The sequence below is a fragment of the Entelurus aequoreus genome, linkage group LG03, assembly GCF_033978785.1.
Source record: "Entelurus aequoreus isolate RoL-2023_Sb linkage group LG03, RoL_Eaeq_v1.1, whole genome shotgun sequence".
Taxonomy (NCBI): domain Eukaryota; kingdom Metazoa; phylum Chordata; class Actinopteri; order Syngnathiformes; family Syngnathidae; genus Entelurus; species Entelurus aequoreus.
The window spans coordinates 53588806-53613984 of NC_084733.1; the positions used below are offsets into that span (position 1 = coordinate 53588806).

Genomic DNA, 25179 nt, shown 5'->3' on the forward strand with positions numbered 1-25179 from the left:
TTTAAAACATTTTTAAAAAAAGCTGATGCCGATAAACCGCCAAATGCCAAATATTGGCACCAATAATCGGCCCATTTGATAATGGGTCAATCTCAAGTAAAAATACAAAAACAATCACGACCTTCAGGTTGCACACAAAAAAATCAAGCACTTTCATTTGTCCAGGTAATGGATTGAGGAATCAAACCACTTCCATGCAAAGTTATAAATAAAAGATGCTTCAAAAGACCTCATCAAAATGCTGATTGAAATACACTATCGGAAAAGTTGCTGAATCTTTTCCTCCAGCAAACAACATAATGACAATTGCGAAGATTTAGCATGTTTTTCTCATTGTCTGCTTGTGTCTGCTGTTGGAACCATCAGTCAATGCGACGATAGGCAGACCTGATTCGATCAAGCAGCGCGCACACACACACACACACACACACACACACACACACACACACACACACACACACACACGCACACGCACACGCACACGCACACGCACACGCACACACACACGCACGCACGCACACACACACACACACACACACTGCTGGCAGCCATCAGTTAGTCTCAGGAATGAAATCCGAGACGAGGCTCTCAAATCTTTACCCCCATTTCAACATTTCCAGAGGAAAGATGCCAAACCGGGCCGCATGATGGTAAACAAAACATCGAGCCATTTGATCTACTCTCATTCTGAATTGCTGCGCACACATCCACCATCACTGTTGATGTGTCCTTTAGAGCAATACTTGTCATAAAATGTATTTCAAGACGTGCCTCCGATTGAAGTCATATAGTAGATAAACAATGTTTCTTTAATGCTTAGAGTGTGCTTATTCTACATTTGCAACATTTCAGACTCATGTATCGGTTTAAAATGCACTCGATCAAAATGTACGTTGCTCAGTAATGTTTCTCGCTTTTTCTTGAAAATGGCTGACAAAAAGTGTGTTCTGTGTGTGATAATTATTTTTGTAAACTGTCGCAAGGCAGAAAATGTATGATTTTTGTTTTGGAGTGGTGCTAAAGGCATACTTCACGGAATTACTGCCACTATGTGATCTCGCCACTTTACAGATAGCTGTTTCGAATACAACGCACAGTTTGAGGCCATATTCTTCATCATTGATCCAATTCTTTTTTTTTCTGACAATCATTCGCATTTAACCAGTTGAGCAGGGGCGGATTAAGAAATTTTGGCCCCCTGGGCCTGACATGGTCTTGGCCCCTCAACCCCCCGCGCGTGTGGGCGCACACACACGCACGCACTATGCAAGAAATACTGTATACTGTGAACAGACATGCACACTGTACTGTACAGAAGAGTGCACATACTGCACACACACTATTAGGTATACCACACAGACACTGACAAGCACAGGTTTCACACAGACACAGGGGGAGGGGATAAATGGCCTAAAAATAAACATTTTTGAAAATGATTACGCCCACTTCAGTGATGGTGCATTGGGTCATTTGAGAGATATTATGTATTGGAAGTTGGTAGCTATCATGAAATAAACCCCCCAACCCACCCAAAAAACTAAATCGGACATGATTTTTGCCCCCTTTTCCTCCCTTCTATCATTAAAAATAAAATAATATCTTAGGAAAACACATTGGCATAACGGCAGCTGTGCAGCAAATTGAGGCTCAAAGTCTGTATCTATTTGTGGTTAAGCTTGAGGAGAAGGAGAAAGGTAAAATGATAACATGCATCGGAGAGCACCACAAAGAAAGGTGTAGGCCAGTTCATGGTACAAGGGCTGCATGCAGGTCAAGATAGCCCATTTCCAAGAATGCTATAGTGGCTGGACAGGCACTGGACATGTCCTGAACTCAGTGTCAGACGTGGCTGCCGAATACTTGGATGAAGTGAAGCAGCTGACAGATCTCATGCTGCCCCATCTGAAGACTGTCCTGGCCAGGCAGAGGATGGATGAGGAGACCTTCCCAATGGACCCTGTCAGTGAACAGGCTAGTAACATTGATGGCACCCCTGTGCACAACATTGGGATGGAGAGACAATGTGGCAAGGTGGACTACAAACTGAAGAAGTTGGGCACACTGAACGCAGTCAATAGGTCAATAATTTTACAGAAGAGCCAGGAGCTTCAGAGGTTTCAAGGCAGCAGCACAAGCAAAAAGGGAGGTTGAACTCAACTGGAGTAAATTCATGAAGGCAAAATTCGAGAGTAGGGCAGATGAGAAACAAGAGATGGCTCAAAGAAAGGAGAGTAAGAGACTAGACATGCTGGACACACTGAAATCTTTTGATGGCCCCTTCACGATAGTGGGGAAGTTGAAAAGTTCCTTGTGGATGAAAGTCTGCACAAGAATGCAAAGCTGCAGAGAATGAAGCTTGAGGTTCAGTTTGCCAGAGGAAGCACCAAGCTTCTGCCTAAAGTCAATCCTATCTTCACAATCCAGGTGACACTTCCCAGAAATGGCAAAAGTGCAATTCTCCAAGTCATAATGGATACTTAGAATTTTATGGTGGTGGTAAGTATTCATGAAAACAGGTAGCCTAACATTAGTGAATGGGTGAATTCTGGAAATAACCTAAAAATCTTACACAGTGCACCTTTAAGCAAGGGGTTTCTTTCGTGCTTTCAATTTTGCAAAATCATCCACCACATCATTGAAGTCCAACTCTCTTGTCAGCTCACTCTCAATTGCCATTAGAGATAACGCATTTAATCTTTTCTGAGTCATTCTTGTGCGCAGCTCATTTTTTACTCTTGACAAAAGAGAGAATGAGCGTTCTCCCTCACAGTTACTGACCGGTAGAGTGAGAAAAATCTGTAGCGCAATGTATGTATTAGGAAACGTAGGCTGTAGTCCAAAATGTATTATTGTTTTGAGCAGTCCTGAAGGGGTCCTCTCCTCATCAGTCTTGTTGAGCTGTATAAAAGATTTGAACTGTATAAGCTCCTGTCCAAGACTTTCATTGAGGTCAGATGGGTATGATTCAGTGAGAATCTTGGCCTTGTGAGGGACTGAAGCATTGGACTCTGTATCCAAAGAGAAAAGGACACTGAACAAATTGTTCAGATGTTTGTAGGCCTCCAGACGGTGATTAAGGCTTGAACTCAGTTGATCAATAGAGGCAATAAATGTCTCTATTTGAAACAGTTGCCTTCCCTCAAGCACAACATCTGGGGATGCTGATTCATCAGCAAACTTTTTACGTTTCCTCGTCCATTCAGCCCTGTAAGATGGGGTGCCACCCAACATGTTTAAGGCTTTCTGCTCAAAATGATCAAATAGATCTCTTTGGGAGAGAACAAAGGTGCGCAGAGATTCCAGCAATCTAACTGCTGTACCAAGGTCCATGTCTGCTTTTTGAAGTTGCAGACTTGTGGCCTGAAATCTGGACAGAACAGTGTCCCAAAAGCCTGCCATGAAGGCCATCTCAAGTGAATCCAGCTTCCGCACTAGACTGTCAGCTTCAGTTCGTGTGTCTCGTTTCTCTGTGTCATCAGTGGAAATAACCTGTAGTGCTGCTTTTATTTTACTGTAGTTCTGCCACAGTGCTTTGGTAGATTCTGCACGGCAACTCCAACGCGTGTTGGATAAAGCTTTAAGTGTGAGATCTATGTTGGAATTGCCAAATACCCTGTCCCATCGGTGTGTGGATGCAGTTGTGAAGTTGTAAATAGACTGAATCAAGTCAAAATACTTAGAGACTTCATTTCCACATCTGTCAATGCTGTTGACTCCCACCAAATTCAAAGAGTGAGCTGCACATGGAATATAGTGTATTAATGGGTTGCTTTTCTTTAAGTGAGCCTGCAACCCATTATACCTCCCTGACATGTTGCTGGCATTATCATAAGCCTGCCCCCTGCAATTTGACAGCTCTAACCCTAGATTTTCCAACACAGACATGACACAGTTAGCCAAACTTTCACCTGTATGGCTAGTAATGGGCTCAAAACCCACAAAGCGTTCAACAACACTGCCCTCTTTGCTAACAAAACGGAATATGAATGTCAATTGGTCCACATGAGATAAATCTGGGGTTGAATCCACAATGATAGAGTAGTATTTGCTTGCTTGCAGTTCATCTGCTATAGCCTGTTTGGTTTTTGCACCCATCAATTCAATGAATTCCTCACAAATGGTGGAGGACAGATATGAGGTATTACCTCGACCCATCTGCCCAAACTTTCTGATGTGATCCTTTAGAAAGGGATCAAATTCAGCCAGGACCTCCAGAATACCAAGGTAGTTCCCATTGAGAGGAGACCCTAACGATTCATTTTTACCCCTAAATGCAAGGCCCCTTTCTGCAAGGAATTTAATGACTGCAACAACTCTTTGTAACACCTGCCTCCAATAGCTGCTCTCTGCCTGAAACTGTTTGAACAGGTCTGCATCAACTGTGGCACCTTTGGCGCGGTTCAAGACTGCTTGCATGCAGGTTATGTGCTCAGCACTTCGCTCATGTTCACCAAATCTTTCTGAGTGTTTCCAATCACAATAGCCTGTCACAAAAGAATGCGTTTTTGGGGAAAACAGTTTGCATGCAAAGCAGTAAACATTACCAGTAGAGGGAGAGTACATCAGCCACTCTCTTTGTACTCGTTGTCCATTGGGCAAGTGTGAAGTAAAATGTTCATTGTTTAGGCATCAGGTTTTGCCTCCTAGCCCACTGTTCCTCACAGAAGCTGGATAATGGCTGTGACGGTTGTGAAATGATTTTGCACCTCTTTGAATAAGAACTTCCTTCATTGACTCAGTGAGGGTCTCAGCCCATTTAGCGGGATCACTAGGTAGAGTTGTCACTGTAGATGGTGTTGAAGAAAGATTCAGCTCATTTTCTATGCTGTCCAGAGGTGCAGTGACCTCACATTCATCCGAGCAACTGGCTACTGCTGAATTGGTTGAATCATAAGCATCAGAAGCATTTGGTTCAGTGTCTACACTTGTAGTGGTCTCAGGATCTTGGGAGCTACATGCTAGCTCAGGTGCATTGCTAACCTTAGCTGAATTTGCAGTAGCATTTATAGAATTGCTTTCAGCAGATGTCTTTGTACTGAAGAAGCTGGAGATATTTGGAACACTCTCAAGTAAAACTGATTCCTTTTTTTTCTTTTCTTGCTGAATTTTTTTTCTAGCTCCTCCACTTAAACGTTTATGATCCATATTTCCCTTCTTTCTTTGCACATTGGCTCTTTGCCTATCACAACAGATAAACCAACTATGTGTGTGTGTGTGTGTGTGTGTGTGTGTGTGTGTGTGTGTGTGTGTGTGTGTGTGAGTTTGTTTGTGTGTTTATGATCGGTGCTGCTTCCTTCAAGTGTGTGAGGTGATTTAGAAAACTAGCAACCCAGCATCAACACTCCAAAGCAGAGAATAACAGCTTACTAGCATAGACAATTGAGAGCAGAGAATCAACTGATTCGTCTGATAGACAGCAGGAGAGCAGAGTGGTCAGTGATGATCGAATCAAGAAAATGTCTAAATGGCAAGGGAACAGACTGATTTGTACTGAGGAGAAAGAGAGAGAGAGCCAATTACAGTGAAATATATTCCAAAAGAGCCAAGTGACTAGCTGAAGGCAGGGACAAATGCCTTGGAGTGACCAACAAGAGTGCAAAGTACCAAATGGCAAAATGTGGAAAGACCAACAGGCAGATCTGCTTTTACCTCTTATCTTCACAACCAAAAAGTTGCTAAATGATGTTTTCAGTCGCTAGCCAGGTATGGCCAAAAGACGCGAAATCTAGCGGCAAAGTCGGTCAATCACACTGACAGTGAAACAAATATTTTGAAAAGATAATAATTGTACACCTTTGTGCACTTTAGTCTTCTATCTAAATATTTTCACAAAGGACACCAAGGCAGCTTGCTAGCTATGATGGGAGCAACAATGTCTGATAGACAGCAGGAGAGCAGAGTGGTCAGTGATGATCCAATCAAGAAAATGTCTAAATGGCAAGGGAACAGACTGATTTGTACTGAGGAGAAAGAGAGAGCCAAGTACAGTTAAATATATTCCAGAGCCAAGTGACTAACTGAAGGCAAAGACAACAGCCAGATACCTTAGCAGAGACCAACAAGAATTCAAAGTACCTAATAGCAAGATGGCGAGACCAACACAATAAATTGTATTAGGATTTAATTTATTAACGTTAATCTTAACAGCCAAAAAGTTGCTGAATAATGTTTGTAGTCGCTAGCCAGGTATGCCCAAAACAAGAGTCGCTAAACCTAGCAGCAAAGTTGCTTAATTGCAACACACTCTAGGATTCAGGGGAATTAAGGATAATAAAGATATTAATTGTACAACTTTTTGTACTTTTTTTCTAGTTTTTTGAGTCGCCAGCCATGTATGGCCAAAAGTCGCTAATTGAATGCCAACGTTGCTTAATCGCCAACACACTGGGACTCACTGAAGGACTGACTGAATAAAAAAGATAATTAAGATAATTGTGTACTTTTCTCTTCTGATATTTTCTCTAAGGACCCCAAGCTATCTGCAAGCAGCAATAATGTCTGACAGACAGGAGAGCAGAGTGGTCAGTGATGAATGGCAAGGGAACAGGCTGATTTGTACTGAGGAGAAAGAGAGAGAGAGAGCCAATTACAGTGAAATATATTCCAAAAGAGCCAAGTGACTAGCTGAAGGCAGGGACAAATGCCTTGGAGTGACCAAGAAGAGTGCAAAGTACCAAATGGCAAAATGTGGGAAGACCAACAGGAAGATCTGCTTTTACCACTTATCTTCACAACCAAAAAGTCGCTAAATGATGTTTTTAGTCGCTAGCCAGGTATGGCCAAAAGACGCGAAATCTAGCGGCAAAGTCGGTCAATCACACAGTGAAACAAATAATTTTAAAAAGATAGTAATCGTACAATGTCTTGTACTTTTGTCTTCTTTCTTAATATTTCTCAAAGGACACCAAAATGTCGCTATCTGCAGGCAGCTTGCTAGCTATGATGGCAGCAACAATGTACCTTAGAGTGACTGACCAACAAGAGCTCAAAGTACCTAATGGCAAAATGTGGAGAGACAGACACAATAAATTGCATTAAGATGAAGAGAACTGTTGCTATTATTAATCTTAACATCAACCAGAAAGTCGCTAAATGTCACCAGCCAGGTATGGCCAAAAGTCGCTTAATTGGCCACACACAGTAACAGAGAAACTAACAAAAAAAAGATCATAAAGATAATAGTTGTACAACTGTGTGTACTTTTGTCTTCTTTCTAAATATTTTCCCAAAGGACACCAAAATGTTGCTATCTGCAGGCGGGAGCGTGCCTATGTTCCCCGGGTCCTATGTTCCCCGGGTCCTATGTTCCCCGGTTGTTCCTGGGTCTTTGTATGCGACCGGGGAACTTAGGACCCTTTTTCTAAAAAAGGGTCCTATGTTCCCTGCATTGTATCTGGCGAAATTGCGAAATTGTGCCCTGACCAAAACCATCCCTAAACCTAACCTGTCACAGGGCGTTGTGGAGCACTTTTTTTTGGCGAAATTGTGCCCTGACCAAAACTATCCCTAAACCTAACCTGTCACAGGGCGTTGTGGAGCACTTTTTTGGCGAAATTGTGCCCTGACCAAAACCATCCCTAAACCTAACCTGTCACAGGGCGTGCGGCAGCAGATAGAGCAACTCAAACGCGAACTTCCTTCCTTCGACAACTTAAACGCGTCTCTGTCATGCGTGTCTGCGTGCGTCTTACTTAGTCGCGCATTGGAAGCAGCGGGGAACATAGAACCCTTTTCTGGAAAAAGTGTTGTACGTTCCCCGCAGCGGGGAACATAGAACCCTTTTTTTTTTAAAAGGGTCCTTAGTTCCCCGGTAGAGGGGAACATAGGACCCGGGTAACATAGGGACGGGGAACATAGGGATGACCCGCTGCAGGCAGCTTGCTAGCTATGATGGCAGCAACGATGTCTGCCAGACAGGAGAGAGTGGTCAGTGACGATCGAATCGAGAAAATGACAAAATGGGTCAAAGACCAAAAAGTTATTAACTGACAGCAGTGACAAATGTCAGACTGTAAACTTTCTCGAAAGAAAAGGACAAAATGGGAAGATGCTGATAATAACAGCAAAATGGAAAATATAAGAATTTCCAAGTAATGCTCAACTCAAGTGTGTGTGTGTGTGTGTGTGTGTGTGCGCGCGTTAAACTTCTTGTTGAATGATTTCAAATTATCTCTGAGTCTGAACTGAGGGAAAGGAAACCAAATTTTGAGCAGTCTCTCACGAGTTCAAAATACCAAATGAGGAGATTCTAAAAGAACAGACCGGTTTATGAAAGACTTGATGGGGGAGGGGCACAGCTAAGAATACTTGAGTGAGATTCTGTGATCCAAATTCGAGATAGAGCTTTTTGATAATGATAATTTGTCAGAGTAAGGTTGTGTAATCAAAATTTGAGAATGAGCTTTGTCAATCAATCAAGAATATTTGCATTAAGTTCTGTGATCAAAATTCAGAAACAACCTTTAATAATTGATAAAGAATATGTGAGTGAGGTTGTGTGATCCATCCAATTTGAGAATTAGCTTTGATAATAATGATTGAGAGCCTCTGGCCCTCTGTGGATCATGGCCGCGGGGCCAATTTTGCCTGGCCCCTTGGGGCCTCTGTGGGTCGTGGCCGCGGGGCAAAGTTGGCCTGGCCCCTTGGGGCCTCTGACCCTCTATGGATCGGGGCCAAGTTGGCCTGACCCCTCGGGGCCTCTGGCCCTCTATGGATCATGGCCGCGGGGCCAAGTTGGCCTGACCCCTTAGGACCTCAGGCCCTCTGTGGGTCGCGGCCGCGGGGCCAAGTTGACCTGGCCCCTTGGGGCCTCTTACCCTCTATGGATCGTGGCCGCGGGGCCAAGTTGACCTGGCCCCTTGGGGCCTCTGGCCTTCTGTGGCTCGCGGCCGCGGGGCCAAGTTGGCCTGGCCCTTTGGGGCCTCTGGCCTTCTGTGGGTCGTGGCCGCGGGGCCAAGTTGGCCTGGCCCCTTGGGGCCTCTGACCGTCTATGGATCGTGGCCGCGGGGCCAAGTTGACCTGGCCCCCTGGGGCCTCTGACCCTCTATGGATCGTGGCCGCGGGGCCAAGTTGGCCTGGCCCCTTGGGGCCTCTGACCGTCTATGGATCATGGCCGCGGGGCCATGTTGGCCTGGCCCCTTGGGGCCTCTGGCCCTCTGTGGGTCGCGGCCGCGGGGCCAAGTTGACCTGGCCCCTTGGGGCCTCTTACCCTCTATGGATCATGGCCGCGGGGCCAAGTTGGCCTGGCCCCTTGGGGCTTAAGATTATTATTTTTGCAAAAGTAGTTTTGCTTGGGTCGCGGCCGCGGGGCCAAGTTGGCCTGGCCCCTTGGGGCCTCTGGCCCCCTGGGCCTGGGCCCGGTAGGCCCGGTCATTAATCCACCTATGCAGTTGAGGTGTCTCTTTGCAGCTCCGAGCACTGGCGTTGTTAGGCCTATTTTAGGGGGGCTCAAGCCCCCCTAAAATGTTCTTAAGCCCCCCTAAATAATTTAGTGTTTTAAAAAAAATTATTATTTTTTTTTTTTACAAATACATGCTGACATATTCATTATAAAGTGGCCCGAATATGAGTTTAAATAAATAATCATATAACCTGTCATTATTCACTCAGTTTCCCCTCACTTCATAGCGTAAGGTAGAGAGCCCCTTTAGTGCGTCGATATCCAATCCATTTCACTTGTTCATATAGAAAATTCCCACATCACTCAAAATCCAGTCCGCATTTTATCTGCGACCTTGCTTGAGGTCCTGCAGGTGTACGAAGCACATTACCACACAGCACTGCAGAACAATAACCTTGTGTCTGCAGTTGTAAATGATTTATTTTTTAAGTTTTGTGTTTCTTGTACAATCTATATAAAGTATATTAGCCTATTGTTAAAATAATGAAAAAAACATAATTAAATATATTTGTCTTATTGTATTGTTACATTAATAGCTGTTGTATTATTATAGGATGGCTTGTTAAACATTTCATAGGATTTTCAGAGGGTGGAAAAACCAATACATTTAATATAAAATGTAAAATGAATAAATACATAAAAAGAAAAAGAAAAAAAATGGTTAAAAGCCATTGTCCCGGGGAGCATTTCATTTCGTCCCGTGCATTTTTTTTACCGTTCCCGGGACGATGGGATTACATTAGTCTCAAGCCTTGGAAGTTACATTTTATTGTTTGCATTATTTGCTTCAGCATTGCACTTTATAGATGGTCCCTCAGCTCTTTGACAGCTTTGGCTCTTTTTCAGATCAGCAGACAGACTCTTAAGTCTTTCTTATTTACAGTATATATAAAAGTTTCTCAATTTTTATTCAGACTTCCATATATATTTAATTTCCTTAACGGCTTGCCATAAAATATACACTACCGTTCAAAAGTTTGTGGTCACCCAAACAATTTTGTGGAATAGCCTTCATTTCTAAGAACAAGAATAGACTGTCGAGTTTCAGATGAAAGTTCTCTTTTTCTGGCCATTTTGAGCGTTTAATTGACCCCACAAATGTGATGCTCCAGAAACTCAATCTGCTCAAAGAAAGGTCAGTTTTGGAGCTTCTGTAACGAGCTAAACTGTTTTCAGATGTGTGAACATGATTGCACAAGGGTTTTCTAATCATCAATTAGCCTTCTGAGCCAATGAGCAAACACATTGTACCATTAGAACACTGGAGTGATAGTTGCTGGATATGGGCCTCTATACACCTATGTAGATATTGCACCAAAAAACAGACATTTGCAGCTAGAATAGTCATTTACCACATTAGCAATGTATAGTGTATTTCTTTAAAGTTAAGACTAGTTTAAAGTTATCTTCATTGAAAAGTACAGTGCTTTTCCTTCAAAAATAAGGACATTTCAATGTGACCCCAAACTTTTGAACGGTAGTGTATATATAAATATATTATATACAAGCCAAATGATCCCAATCCAGATATTACTTTAATTCAAGTAATTAAGGAATATTTCCAAGGCTTGAATTTACAACCATTTTAGTCACATATGTGCCCAAAATGTAATCTGTGCAACTTCTAAATATTTGGGAACAAACAATTATTGTATTGTGAGCGAAAGTCGTGGCATTAGCCTCTATGTTGTGAATGAATAACATAGAGGCTAATGCCATGACTTTCATTGTGTTTCAGTGTATCTTGAAGGATCATGCAAGTCATTGTTTCTTGTTGATGCTGTAAACAAAATGTCACTGTGCAAACCCATGTTTGTTGTTGTACTGAACACACATTGAAAATAAACCGACTGAAATAATAATAATAACAATGATTAATTTCTAAGTCTTTGTTAGCCGTTTGTGAAGTTTTGTGCTCGTGCGCTACGTTCGCTCGCATCCTGTGCATCTCCTGAGGGCTAAGCCCCCCCTGTCCTTAAAAGCTAGTGACGCCCCTGGCTCTGAGTAAGCATAATTGAGGTGAAGATGTTGATTTTGAGCATGTTGGCCAAGAGGAGAAGAATTTACCATGTACAGAACTTGAGATTTATGCGACAATACCAAAGACTATAAAATGGGACCAATTACCTCCCTGCTTGGCACTCAGCATCAAGGGTTGGAGTTGGGGGTTAAATCACCAAAATGATTCCCGGGCGCGGCGCCGCTGCTGCCCACTGCTCCCCAAGGGGATGGGTCAAATGCAGAGGACAAATTTCACCACATCTAGTGTGTGTGACAATCATTGGTACTTTAATCTTTAATCTAACTAAAAGGAAACTTACCACAGTGGGATCTAATATAATTTCAAAAGCCACTTAAATGAGCTGGGTAGGGCCCCTTTAAAGATATCCTTAAAATTCACAAATAAATTTGACCCTATTGACAGAAAATGCATCCAAAATTTGACATACAGTATATTAATATTCCGTCCACTTTAAACGTGTCAATCTTTTCAAACGACTTCTGCCTAAAACACACATATCAACTACGAATCATACTATGTTTTTAACTCTTAAAAAGACAAGTTTGTTTACATAGCTCCAGTTCTATACCAATAAGAACTATTTCTATAAAATACATTTGCTAATTATTAGGACCTGAGATGAGTCATTGATTAGGATTTTCACGATTTATTTTATTCCAATAGTGTCACATTTAAAACAAAAAAAGTACACCCAAAGGTAAGTTCACAAGATTTATTGCCAAGAAGCATTGTTACAACAAACACACATTGCTTTGCTTTTTCGTGCATCATTTATTTTAGTAACAGACAAATGTAAGAAATTACGAATTTTGCTGCATGCATTGAATGGGAAAAAATAGTGCCATCTGGTGGACAAATTATTCGAACATACGGGTATTAGTTGAACATAAACATGGAATCAAAATCATTATTTTTTTATTGTGAGAAATACATGTGTCAGTTGTGTGTAGAGTTGCCACTTTAGGCTAATTTAGGGAACAGAGATGACATTTGTAAAACGCTATAAAAAAATAAATGTCCCCTGAAAAATGTGTATCTAATGAATAGCACAAAATGTCTCAAAGGGGATCTTTTAAGAGTTAGAGTGTTCTAAATTGTGTTAGTGCCAATATACCACTTATTAGCCCAGGGTGTGCGTGTGTGTGTGTGCGTGTGTGAGACCCCAATATTAAAGGTAATCATGTTCCATTAAAGGCCAAGGTATGATGCAAATTGTGGTGTAAAATGTAAAGGCTGGTTAGCAAATTGACATACTTTGGTTCCAAAATGTTGTCAAAGCATAACTGAGTTAGACAAAGTTGTACAATTGGCGCACTGAAGTGAATACCAGATGCAGACTTCCTCTCTCTAACTGAAGGAAGTACAAGTATGTTCTTCAAGGCAGGTGAAGTCTTTGAGACTTTTGAGACATTTGTGATTAAAGGTTATATAAGTCAACTTTGATTGATTGATTAAGGTGCATGGTGTGTATGTCCAAGTTCATCATAGGGCAGCAGCCACATTGTTTTAGAGTCCTCCCTTGATAAAGATTACTCTCCTTTTTCCCCATCCTAAAATATATATCATTTTTATTACCTGGAAGAGAGACACTGCCTCCAAACGTCCTTCACCTCTCTATATCTTCCTATTTCGCTCAACGTCGACGGTTGTTGCGCAATGCAGTTTCCTGTTTACTCTTCACTGGCTCCCACTAAACTCACCAGATGATCAGACAGTTTCTTTTGGCCTGGACTGCAAAGAAAAGGCAAATGTTTCAACTCCTTTATGCTTCTTTGGCATACAATTTATTTCCTGATGTACAGGTTTGAAAAAAGCTCTGTCGTCTTCTAATAGGTTGCAAAACATCTTTTGTTTTGTTTGTTAAGGCAAAGTGTAATATAACAACAAAACCATGGCTGTTACTTAGGAAATAACTTAGTATGACTCTGCCAAATGCCACACGAGCATTATTCCTTTGTGACCACTGTGTAGTATGATGCAATCTCCAAAATATATATATATATACACATATACATACATATATATACACATATACATACATATATATACACATATACATACATATATATATATATATATATATACATACATATACATACATACGTGTGTGTGTGCAGAAAACATCGCACAGGGCGATGTGATGCGTCTAGTGCAGTAGCCTTGGAGTAGTAGTACCTGTAGTTAGTGCATGCTGCATGCCGCTTTTGCTTGCTATGCTGCATGCTGCTTCTGCCTGATACTCATTGCTTTCAGCTAGTGCCGCCGGCTAGCCCTCTGTCTCAGAGGGCGAAAAGAGGAGCCGAGTGCATAAGCCTCCTCAGCCGGTACATAGCCTCTCCATTGTCAAGACTCGTACATGCCTCCTCGTGGCCACACACGGTAACTGGAACCTCGCGGTTCCAGGCTAAGTTGTACGGGATCTCGGAGCAGCAGGGGGCCCCAGAGACGGGGCATGCAGGCCCACCGGTGTGTGGACATGCCCTGGTGCCCAGTCAACCCCTGTCCCAGCTATGGGTAAATAACCCCAGCTATGGGCGAATAGTGAAAACCGCCTCAACGGTGGACCAGGCGGAAGATGGCGGCAGCGGAATGCACCACAACGGCTGGGAAGGCGGATGAAGGCTGCAGCAAAGACGGGTCCCCAGTCGTCTTGGTCTCCATGCCACTGGACCCTGGCCCGCTCAATGCCAAGGACTGTGTGGTGGCTGACCGTGCACCAGTCTCCCCACATTAAAAGATTCCACGCACAGGCGTCCTCCCTACGGAGGACAGTCATACTCGTTTCGAGTGACCGCCGACGACGACATACATACATATATACATACATATATATATATATATATATATATATATATACATATATATATATATATATATATACATATATATATATATATATATACATATATATATATATATATATATATATATACATATATATATATATATATATATATACATATATATATATATATATATATATATATATATATGTACATATATATATATATATATATATATATATACACATATATATATATATATATATATATGTATATATATATATATGGTCAAAAGTTTACATACACTTGTAAAGAACATAATGTCATGGCTGTCTTGAGTTTCCAATAATTTCTACAGCTCTTATTTTTTGTGATAGTGATTGGAGCACATGGTCACAAAAAAACCTTCATGAAGTTTGGTTCTTTTATGAATTTATTATGAGTCTACTGAAAATGTGACCAAATCTGTTGAGTCAAAAGTATACATACAGCAATGTTAATATTTGGTTACATGTCCCTTGGCAATTTTCACTGCAACAAGGCGCTTTTGGTAGCCATCTACAAGTTTCTGGCAAGCTTCTGGTTGAATTTTTGACCACTCCTCTTGACAAAATTGGTGCAGTTCAGCTACATTTGTTGGTTTTCTGACATGGACTTGTTTCTTCAGCATTGTCCACACGTTTCAGTCAGGACTTTGGGAAGGCCATTCTAAAACCTTAATTCTAGCCTGATTTAGCCATTCCTTTACCACTTTTGACATGTGTTTGGGGTCATTGTCCTGTTGGAACACCCAACTGCGCCCAAGACTTCAATCAATCAATCAATCAATCAATGTTTATTTATATAGCCCTAAATCACAAAAGTCTCAAAGGGCTGCTTAACCTCCGGGCTGATGATTTTAGGTTGTCCCCAAGAATTTGGAGGTAATCCTCCTTTTTCATTGTCTCATTTACTCTCTGTAAGGCACCAGTTCCATTGGCAGCAAAACAGGCCCAGAGCATAATACTACCACCACCATGCTTGACGGTGGGCATGGTATGGGTGTTCCTAGGATTAAAGGCCTCACCTTTTCTCCTCCAAACATATTGCTGGGTATTGTGGCCAAACAGCTACCTTTTTGTTTCATCTGATCACATAACTTTCCTTCAGAAGGTCTTATCTTTGTCCATGTGATGTCAGATGAAACAAAAATGTAGCTGTTTTTACCACAATACCCAGTAAGGAGGAGAAAAGGTGAGGCATTAAATCCCAGGAATATCACACCTACCGTCAAGCATGGTGGTGGTAGTATGCTCTGGGCCTGTTTTGCTGCCAATGGAACTGGTGCTTTACAGAGAGTAAATGAGACAATGAAAAAGGAGGATGACCTCCAAATTCTTCAGTACAACCTAAAATCATCAGCATAAAAGAACCAAACTTCTACAATAAGAGTTGTAGAAATTATTCAAAACTCAAGACAGCCATAACATTGTGTTCTTTAGTGTACTTTTGACCACGACTGTATATACAAGAGATATATTGCAGGTGGAAATGCCACTAGAAAGTGGCAAAGAACTGTGAAATCTGTTTGAGATTTTATTGCTAAATATTCACCATTTTATAGATTTTTACATTTGGTAAATGAATTATTTTATCTGACAATTTTGAATTAGGTTTTGAATAATCTAGAGCAGTTTTAAAAATGTTCGGCGGGCCTCCCCATGTAAGTTCCAAAAGTGCCAGAAAACAGCAGTTTGGGGAAAAAAACAGAAACATACTTATTAACATGTTAACTTCAGTTATAGCAAAGGCAAAATAAATCGATTTTAGTTCATACAGTGAGTGAGTAAAAATAAATATAAATATGCTCCAAAATTTTTGGGGGGGTTAGCGGATATACCTGTACAGAATTTAGAAATACATTTCCCTTAAAATGATATTTCTGACGATCTTTACCCTCTTTCTTCTGATATTAGCAGCCAGAAGAGACCCATTCATAAAAAAACAAACAATTCTATTGCACTTATCCTGCTCAGAGTCGCAGTGGAAAAGTCGTAGCCTATCCCAACTGACTTTAGCAGTGGAGTGGTTGCAGTCATTGACAGAGCACATTCCCATTCACACTGTCAGTGGGAACTGAACAACTCCCTGCTGGTTCCGAGGAGCCAGCTGAGTGAACCACCCCATTATCAATCGCATAAAAGATGCATTTGTTAATTAATTGTCCAGCATATGATTGATTGTGTTCCTTTGATCAATATGTTGAATAGTGATAATCAAAAGGCCCATACGTTTATATTGACATCCTGGGACTTAATTGGGGGTACTCTTTTGCTTAGTATTTGTGTTTGTGTATCACTGAGAAATTATTACACACACTCCACAAGTCAGTTGTTCTGGCATTCGAACTGGAAGCTTTCTGGGAATCACCGGCAGTCCGGTCAAAATGGAAGCACAATAAACAGACTCATGCCATACAACGTCAAACATAAAATGGTAAGCTGCTTTAACAGTGTGACAAGAGCAGTGGATAAAAAAATAGTACCAACTTTATACAAACAGCTCAATGGAATGCAACCTATCACGCCATATTGTAGTCCATACCAAAAGCCATTTGAGAGTGTGTCCCCAGTCATATTTCTTGACAAACACATATTTGAACAAGACCATTCTCACATCTGTGAGGAATGTGACAGTCATACTGTACCGCCGAGACTGCCTCAGACAAAGATTAGTTCGCCAGCATGTCAGGCGCCGTGTATGAAAAGTCTTCAAACTCCTCCTTATTGAGAACAGCGATATGAGGGTTGTCAATGGGCGTGAGTTTCGGTGTTTCTTTTGTAAAGTCTGGGTCAAAATTGTTGACGTCCTGTGATGTTTTCTGTAAGGGACAGCAAGTCGAGGTGAGATTATTGTTATTAAACATGAATGATATTTACGTGACATACTATTTTAGGCTTGAACGGTGGCTCAATCTCTCTGCGATTGAGTCTCTCCCAATCGATGTTTTGGAAAAAGGCGTGGACCATCACAGCATGTTCTCCACCCTCTGATGCCACACAACCAAGGCGCTGTTTGGGGATTTTGGTTAGTAGCTGTAACAAAAATAGAACAATTTACTAACATGCCCCACAGAAACCCTCTAAAATAAACAAATTAAAGCAACATTTTAAACTGGAATAAAAGTATCTGTTCCAGTAGACCACATGTTCTTCAGCCTCCTTGATCTGGCTCCCTTGAGAGATTCTTTTTTAACACCGAAGAGAGGGAAATGTGCATTTTTGAGTTCAATAAATTAGATTGTCTGTGAGGCCATGAATGTGGAAAGGCTGAATCCTGACTGGTTATTGGATGAGTGCGAGAAAAACATGTAGCGGGGAGGGGAACCTGTGTGTGAGAGACGTCGGCTTTGGAGTGCTTAACCCCGCGATAAGCTAACAATGAATACATCCCAAAAAAAAAAAGTTTTTATTCTGCACAGGCAGATTCCTTTGCCTGTGAAATAAATAAAAAATCTCACCTTTGAAAACTTTATAGGCTGTGTTATGATTTGCGGCTCCAGACTTTTCTTCAAAACGGCTTTTTTTGATAGCAAAGGTTGTGCACCCCTGAACAAGACTCCATTTAAATTTCTCACAAAAAGTTAGGGATATTTGGCTTTTGGGGGAAATTTTCAGATGGACCTAAAATGGACTATAACCTTTACAGGTGAACCAAATTTGATCTTCTCTAAACTGTTTATGCACCTGACCAAATTCACAACAGGTGTGTGATCCTTGAATGGACCAAACTATTTCCTGGTTTAATTAGAATTGTTATTTAAACAGTCCTCTTCATCATGCTGTTAACATTTTGATTCGATTCATCATGAAACCAAGACCACACCTAACAGTTGATCAACAGTACCTCGCCATTGTGAGGCTTCAAACAGGATGTTCTCAAGTGGCCACTGTCATAAAGTATGATCCTCAGGTTGCATAGAGACACAGAGAGACTGGATGAGTCACACAATGCTTTTCTGTATACATTTAAAAAAGGGTTATATTGCATTTTAGGTTTATCCAAAGTTTCCCCCATGGTAGCTAAACACCCCAAACGGTTTGTGAGTAGTGTTTGTGGTTGATCAGGCCACAATTTAAAGTAATTTCTAAAATGGAGCCCTTCCAAGATGTTATTCAGTAAGTCCTTACCTTCCCACTCACTAAAACACACCTTGATTTGTTTCTGGCACATCCTACACTGCACCAGCTAGGCAAAGGTCAACATAGTACAAGAGGCTTCCAGGTGTTTTTACACAATGAAGCAATAAAAGCATACATGACGTGCCCCCACAGATGAAAGAGAGCGTTGCAAGCAGTAAGACTTTAAAAATGTTGTTCTGACTTGCCTTCAGCTCTGCCATGATTAAAAGATAACATGCACATCTTCAGGCTGGCAATGGCATTTAGACAAAGCCAACAAAACTAACGAGACTACAAGCATCCGCATGCAATGAAGCAACATTGTAGCAATGTGGCCTGGGTGTAATAAATAAATGATAAATGGGTTATACTTGTATAGCGCTTTTCTACCTTCAAGGTACTCAAAGCGCTTTTGACAGTATTTCCACATTTACCCATTCACACACACATTCACACACTGATGGCGGGAGCTGCCATGCAAGGCGCTAACCAGCAGCCATCAGAGGCAAAGAGTGAAGTGTCTTGCCCAAGGACACAACGGACGTGACTAGGAAGGTACAAGGTGGGAATTGAACCCCAGTAACCAGCAACACTCCGATTGCTGGCCCAGCCACTCTACCAACTTCGCCACGCCATCCCTGTGTAACACATGATTCGTACATTCTAAGTGACAGCATGTGTGGGAAGAGACTACAAACTAACATTGTGTGTGATTTGTGGTTTCTTGGTGAGCACATTTATTTATGCAATTTTCCTAATATAAATTACCCCCAAATTTCATATCCACTCTTTACAGCATCATAACGAGTCAGTGGTTAAAGTTAGTGACTTGCTTTTTTCTGGTTAAACTACTTCTTAAAATATTTTCAAACAAGCTCGATTGTCTCTGTGTGCAAAGTATACTTACGCTAAAAAACAGTGCTTAAAGTGCAAAATACTATACCAAACCTTTTCTCCAGCGCATGCACTGCTGCACTAATATGCAACAATAGAAAACATGTTTCCACTCCAGTAAGAAGCACCTTTAAGTCATTGTTGGGGAATTTTTTTTTGTTGCCGTCTTGATCATTATCTTTGTGTTTTCTGACAGTTTGGAAATCTCAGGATAGTAACTAATTTAAATATGATTTGTGTATTTAAATGCGGCGTGGACAGGGAGTGGTCCAGCCACTCCAACATGTGCGCACAATTCCACGTTGATTGGGATGTACAAAAGAAATGTGTTTGTATTAATGCGTGCGCGCAATTTAATACATCTTAATTTGTTTGTGCGTACAATGTTTTCTGGATTTGAGCGTACACCATTTTTCATAAGGAAATCCATGCAAGTCTTACTTACATGAGGCCCCTGGCGAAGATGAATTTTCTGGACCAATTAGACATCAGCAGTGATTTACTGTAAATCATCCATACTGGCTTGGCATGCTTTAATTGAAACCCTTGTTGTCCAGGTACTAACAAGTGTACCTGTGTACTACTGTACCTGCTTTTACCAACAGTAAGTTGAGCTGGGTGGGCACCACACATTGAAACCTAAAGTTGTGTTTAGTGGATGTGTGTTATGTGTTGTCGATTTAAGTGTCAGACTCTAGGAATCTACAGTTATTGGTTGAGCATTTATCATTAATGTGCTCAGACTTGAATTGTATTTGCAGAGGAACAATCCAGCTAGTCTGATTACAAAAGCACTAAGGGCAGTCACAAAAAAAAACGACCAATGTGGTCCATTGAGGCAAAATTAAAGTTGCAAAGACCAGCTGGTATCAATCTGTTCGCGTTAAAACTTTAAGTGTGATGATAAACCCTTTTGCTGAACTTGTATATCCTCAGTTTTACTACATGGATTAATCCAGTGCTTCTCAAATATTTTCTATGACTCCGCCCCTCGGAAGAAGAAAATATTTCGACCCCCCCCCCCCCTCTCCACCATAACTAAATAGTATAATTTGTCTATAAAACTGTTATAACTATACCTCAGCATAACATTGTAAGCATATTAACTTTAAAGTAAACAACACAAAGGTCTTTCCTCGTCTCCCACCGTGGTTACAGTGAAGCCAAGTGCTACATACACTTCATCATCAACCCTACTCAGTGGCTTAGTGGTTAGACTGTCCGCCCTGAGATCGGTAGGTTGTGAGTTCAAACCCCGGCCGAGTCATACCAAAGACTATAAAAATGGGACCCATTACCTCCCTGCTTGCACTCAGCATCGAGGGTTGGAATTGGGGGTTAAATCACCAAAAATGATTCCCGGCCACCGCTGCTGCCTAACTGCTCCCCTCACCTTTAGCATGAATTGATTGACGTGTACCCCGACTTAAACAAGTTGAAAAACTTATTCGGGTGATACCATTTAGTGGTCAATTGTACGGAATATGTACTGTACTGTGCAATCTACTAATAAAAGTTTCAATCAATCAATCAATCAAACCTCCCAGCGGGTGAACAAGGAGATGGGTCAAATGCAGAGGACAAATTTCACCAAACCTAGTGTGTGTGTGACAATCATTGGTACTTTAACTTTAACATATTCTGGTACGGCAAAAAAAGCATGTTCCCCAAGGTCATACGTGCCCCCCTGGCAACGCACCACGCACCCCCCCGCCAGGGGGGCCCGCCTCCCTATTTGAGAAGGACTGGATTAATCTAAACGAATGTTGAAAATGTTTTACCAGTATATACTGTATAAGGTTTATTGTTTATACACTTTTCATGCTGAACAAGTGTTTATTTAACATGATTTTGTAAATGTTGTCTGTATTCTTTATAGAGCCAATAGAACAATCTCAACCCTGTCAGCCTGCCCATGAGAACAAGGAGCACCGTGCAGCGGATCAACTGTTATTATTAACAGAGTAGCACGTTCCAAATCCACTCTCACTTACAGGACTTTTTATGTAACATGTGACACAAATGAGCTTAGCACAGAGCTTTCTTAAGCATGGCAGACTAACAACAAGGGTATGGGGAGGGTGCAGAGCGGCGCAATAGAAGGAGATTGTTGTATTTATAGCCAGTTAGCTGAGACCAGGCAGTGGACCATGACTTAATATAGTTATGTAAGAGTGGAACGGGCCAAACAGCTGGCTGTTAGAGCTCCTGTAAGCCTGCCCATGACTTGACAGCCAAAGTGTCAGTCAGTCAGTCAGCATAATGTGGCGACAGAAGAAATTGACCAGATCAAAGCAGAACAAAGCCCATTCCAACAGGCACTGTTAAGGAACGTGGCAAATGGATGCTATTGTTAATGATCACAGCTTAATGTCTTTTCTGTGCAGGACACAAATCATGTGAGAAATTGAATTCCTCAATCATTAGTTCAGCTTGAAAAACGTCAGATATTTCCAACAGAGTGCGAAAGATACAATCAGAGGAGAGTAAATGCCTGCCAAAGACAGAAAGTGACTATTCAACAAGTCAATGTAAAAGAATAGATAGTAAAGAAAGAAGTAAAGGCAGACTCACGGCACGGAGTATACTGACTGACTCCACACTGAGCCAGGGTGCATAAGAAACGTCTCTATTGCGGATGGCCTCAAAGAGTTCGTCTTCATTATCGGCCTCAAACGGCGCGTGGCCCTGCAACATTTCGTAAAGTAGCACCCCAAGTGCCCACCAATCAACAGAGGGCCCGTAGAGCATATCCCGGAGGATCTGTAAAAACATAACAACCATAATGATCACAGATCAGGGAGCCTGTAAGGAAAGCAGTTAATTACATGATGTCAAGTGGACGGATGTTTTCAATCAGTATGTTCCTGTGAGGACCAAGTATTGAAAGGAGCTATTCACCATTTCTAAAATTTCTGTGTTGGCCTTGCGATGAGGTGGCGACTTGTCCAGAATAAGATCCAGCAATCCCCATGACCCCGAAAGGGACAAGCGGTAGAAAATGGATGGGTGGATGGATCACCAACACTATAATTACTTAACATAGTAAATATGGTATTCGATACACAGTCATAGATTTCACACAGGCGCTGCAATTGAGTGTACACAAGAGCGGTGGTGTGTTGGTGCCGTGATCTGTGTGGCAGCAAACAGCGTAGATTTTTTATTTATTTTTATGTTAAGTGGAGTTTAAATTTTGATGATGAGCATTTATTAGTAAAAAAAAAGAATGACTGAATGACATGATTAATCGGACAAAGTAATCGATACATTACTCAATTACATCGACGTCCCTTGTGTGGGCTCTGTGCCGAGGATGTCGTTGTGGCTTGTGCAGCCCTTTGAGACTTTTGTGATTTAGGGCTATATAAATAAACATTGATTGATTGATTGATTGATTGAATTACTAAAATAATCAATAGCTGCAGCCCTATGTTAAACATTATTTTACTACTTCAACCATTTTTTCAATACATTTTTGACATTTGAGGCATCCTTACGATATGATTATTCGAATGCCTCACTATCAGAACAAAACAGAGTGAACTCTAGCATTGTTTAACAGTTGACCTTAAAGGCTTCCTGGCTTCTAGTGAGTCATGAGGGAGTCTGTTTATGTTGGGAGGAAATGGGAGGTGCCTTGGATGTGCATTATATGAAATCACAAGTGTTACAAGATGCTAATCTGCCTATTCAAGAGTAGAGTCTGAACTGACCTCAGGGGCAATGTAATCAGGGGTGCCACAGAAAGTTCTGGCTCCAATGTTGTCGGAGATGCCTTCTTTGCACATGCCAAAGTCTGCCAGCTTGCAGTGGCCATCCTTGTCGAGGAGAACATTGTCCAACTTGAGATCCCTAGAGGGCAACACAAACAAATGGAGAAACTGAAGGTGACACACAGAATTGGCTTTTTGATACGATCATGCTGCTGCTCTAGGCTGATCAATTTGTGAGAGAGTGGTTGCAGGCTCATCAGTGACCAGCATCTAACAGAAACCAGGAACCTTTAAAACCTGTGGGCCACTAATGGATGCCTACCTGACCATCATCAGGTTAAATGGTTACTATTCAGATGAAAGAAAGAAAGTACCACTCTGTTCAGTTAGCGCTAAAAACTAGAACAGTTAACTTCATGACAAGTAGGTTATAATCAGCGTTGGAACTAACGCGTTACTGTAACGCGTTACTGTAACGCGTTACTGTAACGCCGTTAGTTTCGGCGGTAACTAGTAATCTAACACGTTATTTTTTATATTCAGTAACTCAGTTACCGTTACTACATGATGCGTTACTGCGTTATTTTATGTTATTTTTTATGTAGTATCGGCTAGAAACAGAAGATCTGAGTGTGTTTTATTGCAGCGCTGCGGTGTCGTCCTTCTGAATCTCTTGTGTCACAAGGAAGAGGCGCTCTGTGTGTGTCTGGGTGTGGGGAGGGGGGAGGGGAGGGGTGTGTGCGCAGCAGCATTCGTGAGGGAGGGGCGGAGACAGAGAGAGCGAGAGAGTTATGATAAACATGCATGCGTCGCCAGGCTCAGCTTTTTATCGATAGATTTATCAGATTAATTTTTTTATTATCTATAGCAGGGGTGTCAAAAGTGTGCCCCGGAGGCCATTTGCGGCCCACAGCTAATGTTTTAAAGGCCCACGGCACATTCTAAAAATACTATTAAAATAAACAAAAACATAACAAAAGTGTAATGTTATTTTCATTTTTATTTATCTCCTTCATTGATGTGCATCTTTGATAGACAATTATACCACAATTATTCAGTTACACCGTTACACACCAATGCCTGAGAAGGAGCAGGATGAAGAAAAATCTTATATTTTCCTGCCCCCTTCAACATAATACATAGTCTTACTTAAAGGCCTACTGAAATGACATTTTTTTATTTAAACAGGAATAGCAGATCCATTCTATGTGTCATACTTGATCATTTCGCGATATTGCCATATTTTTGCTGAAAGGATTTAGTAGAGAAAATCGACGATAAGTTCGCAACTTTTGCTCGCTGATAAAAAAAGCCTTGCCTGTACCGGAAGTAGCGTGACGTCACAAGCGGTAGTGCTGCTCACAATTCCCCGTTGTTTACAATGGAGCGAGAGAGATTCGGACCGAGAAAGTGACGATTACCCCATTAATTTGAGCAAGGATGAAAGATTCGTAGATGAGGAACGTTACAGTGAAGGACTGAGAGGCAGTGATGGACGTATCTTTTTTCGCTCTGACCGTAACTTAGGTACAAGCTGGCTCATTGGATTCCACACTCTCTCCTTTTTCTATTGTGTATCACAGATTTGTATTTTAAACCATCTCAGATACTATATCCTCTTGAAAATGAGAGTCGAGAACGCGAAATGGACATTCACAGTGACTGAACATGTAAATACACGATTAATAATTCAGCTTTGCGAAGCTAAAAAAATAGAAGCTAACCTAGTTACGTAGCCAACGTGATAGCATCAGTCTCAAATGCAGATATAAAACTAAATTAAAAAAAACCCTGACTGGATGGATAGACAGAAGATCAATAATACTATTAAACCATGAACATGTAAATACACGATTAATAATATTCCGCTTGGCGAAGCTAAAAAAAACAGAAGCTAACCTAGCTGCGTAGCCAACGTGATAGCATCAGTCTCAAATGCAGATAGAAACTAAATTAAAAAAAACCCTGACTGGATGGATAGACAGAAGATCAATAATACTATTAAACCATGAATATGTAAATACACGATTAATAATATTCCGCTTGGCGAAGCTAAAAAAACAGAAGCTAACCTAGCTGCGTAGCCAACGTGATAGCATCAGTCTCAAATGAAGATAGAAACTAAATTAAAAAAAAACCTGACCGGATGGATAGACAGAAGATCAATAATACTATTAAACCATGAACATGTAAATACACGATT

The 25179-nt window shown here is 41.3% G+C and overlaps 1 protein-coding gene across 2 annotated transcripts in view; it reads right to left on the minus strand.

Annotated features, from left to right (window-relative positions):
• Positions 1-15588: 15588 nt before the first annotated feature.
• Positions 15589-25179, minus strand: part of prkcha (protein kinase C, eta, a) — a 70132-nt gene continuing 60541 nt past the window's right edge. The window contains exons 11-14 of one of the 2 annotated variants that reach the window (XM_062042155.1): positions 22977-23115; positions 21835-22023; positions 17134-17280; positions 15589-17066 (exon numbers count right to left, since the gene is read on the minus strand). In XM_062042155.1, coding sequence (XP_061898139.1) covers positions 16917-17066; positions 17134-17280; positions 21835-22023; positions 22977-23115 — 625 coding nt within the window. In that variant the 3' untranslated portion in view covers positions 15589-16916. The remainder of the gene's footprint in view (positions 17067-17133; positions 17281-21834; positions 22024-22976; positions 23116-25179) is intronic. The other variant, XM_062042154.1, reaches the window with a different exon arrangement.